Source organism: Aphelocoma coerulescens, chromosome 11, assembly GCF_041296385.1.
Source record: "Aphelocoma coerulescens isolate FSJ_1873_10779 chromosome 11, UR_Acoe_1.0, whole genome shotgun sequence".
NCBI lineage: Eukaryota > Metazoa > Chordata > Aves > Passeriformes > Corvidae > Aphelocoma > Aphelocoma coerulescens.
Genome location: NC_091025.1, coordinates 1,029,628 through 1,035,627, shown reverse-complemented (window position 1 = coordinate 1,035,627; position 6,000 = coordinate 1,029,628). Strand labels below are relative to the sequence as shown.

The 6,000-nt window shown below is 51.0% G+C and overlaps 1 protein-coding gene across 1 annotated transcript in view; it reads left to right on the top strand.

Annotated features, from left to right (window-relative positions):
- Nucleotides 1–4,710: 4,710 nt before the first annotated feature.
- The window catches only part of NFAT5 (nuclear factor of activated T cells 5), a 60,905-nt gene continuing 59,615 nt past the window's right edge, over nucleotides 4,711–6,000 (top strand). Inside the window, exon 1 of the mRNA XM_069027102.1 lies at nucleotides 4,711–4,835. Coding sequence (XP_068883203.1) covers nucleotides 4,787–4,835 — 49 coding nt within the window. The 5' untranslated portion in view covers nucleotides 4,711–4,786. The remainder of the gene's footprint in view (nucleotides 4,836–6,000) is intronic.

Below are 6,000 nucleotides of genomic sequence, written 5' to 3'. Positions count from 1 at the left end.
TTCTGTTCATTTTGTAATATTTGTACTTGTCCCTTTGGAATGTATATCCTGTGAACAACTTATATTGAATCCTGGTTGGTTTGGGTGTTTTCGTGCTGTGCGTGGCAGAGCCAGTGGGAACTGGCATGTGGCTCCTGGAAATGCAGATTCTTCTTTCTCCCTGAGGTCATGATCCAACACATGTATTGGAAACAAAACTCATTCTTACGGACTGTGAATGTGCACCAGATGGGGGAAACAATTAAATCTGGTCTCTTCTACTAAAATGAAAAGGGAAAAGAAATGCATTTGGGATTTGTGGATAATGCTGGTTTTGTCTGGGAATAGAGGAGGGTATTTCCCTCTTGCCCTGTTTTTGTGTGTTGTGCAGTTGGCCTTGAAGTGCAGACAGTGCACAGTTTGCTTCCTGTGCTGAGGCAGGAACTTTTCCAGCTCTTCCAGCACACTGGTCTGGGGCTTTGGGATCTGCCCAAAGGGGCCGATAAAGGGATAAAGGGATCTGATAAAGGGAAGTGGTGTCCTGGTGCCCACTGCCCTTCAGCAGGGCTCTGCCAGCGACACTGGCTCCCAATCCAAACCTGCAGCACAGCTGATCATCCCCTGGTATCGCAGCAGAAAGGGCAGTGATACCCCCGGGGTTCTGCTGTGAAAACCTTCCATGGGTTGTGGGGTTTCTTCTCTCTTCCATAAAACTACTGTGTCCTCCAGAAGGTTTTGTTCTTGGATGTGGAATTACACTCTGCTTTTTAAAAGCAAAGGCCAGGGAACTTGGAGTAAGAGCACTGCCAGGGCTGCCTTCACATTTAACACAAAGCTGTGAACCATGAACTCAGTTTGGGGGAGTTTAGAGTAGATTCCGTATCAGGGAAGGGTTTTGAAGCTGGAAGGCACATGTTGGCCAAAGTTTCACTGTGCTGAGTCAGGGTTGTTCAGGGCAATGCAAGACTCCACTAGATTCCATATCAGGGAAGGGTTTTGAAGCTGGAAGGCACATGTTGGCCAAAGTATCACTGTGCTGAGTCAGGGTTGTTCAGGGCAGTGCAAGACTCCACAAAGGTCAGCTGGTTTGGATCCAGGAGCACCGTGCTCACCTGAGGAACAGGGCAGGTGTGATGCTGGAAACACACGTGTTTTCTCCATAGGCAGCACTTTTACCTGGATTTTAACTTTTTTTTTTAATACCATTTTCCTGGTACTCTTTACATTGAGTTGCATTTTGGTTGCTCTAAATAACTTCTTGCCATCACTGACCCTTGCCATCAGCTCTTGACCCTCTGCTATTGGGGAAGTTGCCTGTAGATTCCCGTATGCTATGGAACCTTTTTTTCCTCTTAATGGAAATTGATTGCCATGGGGAGATTCTCAGTCTTGTTCCAGGGCTTCTTGGAGCTGGTAAGATCCTTGTCCAGTGCCTTGTGGAACCCCAAGTAGCCTCTGTCTGCACACGTGCCAGCTCCTCAAAGACCTCAAAGTGCTTGAGATGCATTTGCAGAAGCCACATCAAAGTCTTCTCACTTCTCCATTAATGACAAGGGGCAGAGCGTCTGGGATGGAGGTGGGTTGGAATGAGCCCGGTGCTTCCCGGGTGTCCTCTGGTGTGGTGGTGGAGCCACCTCTTCTCATTCTGTTCTGGCTGGCTCAAGGATGGGCCCCACAGGTGTGAAATTGCTCGGGCAACAAGGGAGGCATTACAAAGCTTGTTTACTCGTTTTGTTTAAGGATTAAAACAGGCAATTGCCAAGCTCTGTCCTCATGCTGAACCCGCACAGCCCGTGTTTGCTGCCAGGTCCCTGCACAATGCCGGCGCTGTCTCAGCTTTCACCCCACAGAAACCTCTGTGGGTGGAATTCAATCTGGGCTGTGCTCCGCTTCCTTCAGGTGCGGAGGAGGAGGAGTTGAGTGAGGAGCTGGAAACACGAGCACGGAGGCAGCTCCTTTGGTTAATGTGAGCGTGGTAGGGCTGCCCAAGAGTGCAGTGCTGACCTTTTCTGCCTCTCCACCACCCCAAGTTCCTTGATGACGCAGAATGGAACTGTTAATTGGGCTGATGGTTTGTGGAGGAGGGGTGGGAGGTCTGAGGGTGTTCCTGGGGGCAGTTGGTGCATGTTCCGTGATGCAAGCACCCACAAAATGCCATTTCTTGTAGCTGGAGATTGTCTGCCTGGCAGGAGGTGCCAGGCTATGTGTTTGCTGTGTTCAATAAAGCTGTACAACAAACAGGTGCAGGATCCTGTCTTCCAGCAGGTGTGGGATATTTAGTTACTCCATCCCTGTTATCCTGAGGTGTGTAACCCCCGTGTTACAGGGCTCAAATACCCAGTGTTGGGGAGCTACCACAGACATGGGATTTGCCTTCCTGTTGGTAGAGGAAAAATCTTTCCTTGGTAGAAGCTGGTGCTGAGCATGTGCAAAGGATGATCGGCAGTGGTGTCCGAGCGACCCGATGGTCCCTGCGGGTCTTGGGGAAGCAGCAGTTTGGGGCTAAGCACTGCACAGGCAGCTCCTGATTCCATACAATATTCCATGCTGTAATTACAATGGGAGTTTTAACAACTGCAGCAGGGCAGTGTAAGGGCTGCCTATATCATCCTGATAATCCAAATAATCTCTTAGAAAGTGCCATGAGCAAGTGGCAGAGCAGCCATGGGCATGGGTTTTCCCTGGAAGAAGCCACGTGGTGTGTGATGGTGGCACCACTGCCCTGTGGTCCCAGGAGTCCCATGCTCATACCTCCACGAGAAGAGTGTGTAGGAGGGTTGTTTTCAATGGAAAGATGACATGGAGACCACAGAATTTGTCTCTTATTTGCATGTCTGCTTATAAAGGGATGTAACATCCCACTCCTGTGGCTGTCAGCAGAATCAGGCTCTTAAAATTTGCCTGATTATGGATCTCGCAGTACCATCAGCAGCCTCAGGGAAGCAGTACCTGGTCGGAGCATCACAGGAGGGAGCAGGAGGTCAGCAAGGTGCTGACTGAAAAGGGCATGGAAAATCAATGGGAACATCTGCTTTGGTCCTGGATTTCAGCTGAGATGATGTAGGGAAAAAGGGCATGAACTGAGTGGGAAGCACAAGTTTTGAGGAGGAAGGTTGGGCTTCGTGTTCTTGGCAAGCGCTGTCTCACTGTAAACTTTATCTTTCATCTACAGGCATTAGATCCAAAAATCAGAGAAATAAACAGAAGATTTCAGAACTATTTTTAAATCTGCTTCCAAGTGCTGCAGGGTCAGTACTGTGCGCGGTCCTGCTCCTCTGAGCACCAAAGAGGATTTGCAGGGTGTTTGAGACAAAAATGGTAAAATTCAGGGGCCAGTGGGCTCTAGAAGAGTCCTGACACAGCTAACTTGTGTTTGCACATCACAGCTCCCACTCTGGGACAGGGAGGCTATGGTGGCTTTATTCCAGGATTAAATGGAAAGGCCCTTTAATGGGATTTACGTGTCCCCTCTGTTTTTAAAACCCTCACGAACCAAGCAAATTTTCAGGACACCAGCAAATCCCGTGCACTTAAAGCTGGACCTTGCCCAGTGTTGGCCCCGCAGCCGAGTGTCCTGTTCCCTGTCATCGGGATGGAGGGAGGACGGTGTCTCCTGCCAGCAGTAACCACCCTGCACAACCCTGACGGCCCCAGTGCTTCCATCACGAGGGTGAAGTCAACGCCAATGTCACACGCTGGTGTCACACGCTGGTGTCACATGCTGGTGTCACACGCTGGTGTCACCCGCACCGTGTTGTCTCTTCTCCAGGGACACCACTAACAGAAATTACTATAAAACAGGTTTCCTGCCAACCTCAGCAGCTCTAATGAGTCAGGAAGTCGTAAGTAATCTGGGAATAGGGGAACTGTTGACAGAGCCTAATTATTTTCTGACAGTCTTTCTAACACCGTTAGAAAATAAAACACCTACATAGGCTCCGGAATCGCAGACGGGGTTAGTGATATTCTGCAGGCACCTGCTAACTTGTCCCCACGATCCCGGTTTAGGCTCCTTCCCCCTCACACCTGCCGCTATCCGGCTGCTTCTGCAGGAAGAGGAACTTAGAATAAAGAGAGAAAATACCTCAATGACACAGAACCACTGCAACCTGCTCCCACGGCTTTTCTACGTTTTGGGGCCCACAAGAGGAGTTTTATGGCTCCAACTGGATCCCAGGAAACCTTGTACATGTGCTTTGTTGACCTGCCTCGGTGTGGTTCTGCTGGTCTGTGCTGCACTGTGGACTAATCATTTATTTAGTCCTTTAAAATTCTAATTGTCCAGGACTGTTTGGTCCTCCCAAAAAAATGGATTATTTATTCTCTAAATTTGGCCTTTGCCCATAGCCTCCCTGTCTTGGAATGCTGGGAGCACCAGGGCCTCTCTCCTTTCCAGCTGTTACCAGTGCAGTTCTTTGGAAGCTCCCCCAGGCTGGGTGAACACAGGCAGGATTGCACAGCCAGTCTGCTCCTGCCTCGCCCCACAGAGCGCTAGGACTCCTTTTTTCTCTGCTTTGATCCCCCATTCTATGTTGTTATTTGTGCTCTCCCAGCTCTGCCCTTCCCAGGACCCTGCAGAGCTCTTCACAGCCAAACACGCTCCAGCAGCTGTCGTGGGGCTGCTACTGCTGGGCCAGCAGCCTCCGGGCTCTCGGTGCTGTCCTTTCACTGCCCAGCCATGAATTCCTGTGCCTCTCAAAGGCACCTTCTCTATCCTGAATTGCTCCATCCCTGAACACTCTGTCTCTCACCACTTCCCTTTCAGAACTAAGATCTGTTTTCCTTCCCCACCACAGCCCATCTGGTGATGGCACGTTCTGCAAGAGCCTCTGTCTCCCTCATCACTCAGACAGGAGGTGAGTATAGCACAGTCTTACATTGTTTTCCCTGGATGCTTCCCAAACAATTCAGTTTTGTAGTGCCAGCATAGCAGTAGCTCTCTCTCCTCTCATGGACTGACATTCCTCCCTCCCTTGCAGGGCAGGGCAATCCCTGCCTTACACGGGTGAATGCCCCTTTCCTTCTGAAGTTGTCAGGTTTGAGATTGACAAAGGGGAACCTTTCCCTTCAGCTCTCCTGAGTATGACTGCTCCAAGAGAGCTGGAGAGGGACTTTGGAATGCCAGGACAAGGGCGAATGGCTTCCCACTGCCAGAGGGCAGGGTTAGATGGGATATTGAGAAGGAATTGTTCCCTGTGAGGGTGGTAAGGCTCTGGCACAGGTTGCCCAGTGAAGCTGTGGCTGTCCCATCCCTGGATGTTTTGCTGAGGGACTCAGTGATCACAGCAAACCCTTTTGGAAGACTTTTGACTCAGGAGGACACTCATACCTGACTTGAACAATGTATGGGTGAGCGGTGCTGAGCACCCTGAAGCAGCAGCAGAACTGCGATGTGCCATGACAAGTGTTCCTGGGGACCAGGACGGCTGCATCCTGGCTGTCATTGCCCAGGGAAGGGTCCTGGAGACTTCCATGGCACACTCTGGGGAGGGGCTGGTCACCAGGTGTGATGGCTGATGGATAGGGCTGAAATCCATAGATGTACTGGAGTCCTGTGCCCTCCTGCCACACCGTGAATGAAGACAGGCAAAGGAGATGAAAAGCCAGGACAGCTCCAGGAATTACAGCAGCTTGTCTGGGATGAAAGAGAAACCGATGCCACCAACCACGCACTGTGCAGCTGCCACCGCTCTGCCAGGACTGTGAAGCCATGGACACCATGCGTGTCCCACCCCGATGCCACGAGCACTGCCTGGCGCCCGGCGGACAGGGAGTGTGGCAGAACAGAGTGCTGGTGCTCCAAGGATCAACTCAACGGTGTCACAAGCACGGGACTGTGGTCAAGGGCCTGGTGAAGGCACCATTGTGGCCATCCCACAGTGACCAAGTGACCAGCAGGGCATGGGGCTCAAGGGTCATTCACTGGCTGTTGGGCTGCAGTAAGCACATGGAAGCTACTGAGTGTTTTTAGAGGGAGATTTCTCTGGGATCTGAGAGCAGACTGGCAAGGAGCTGGCAGCA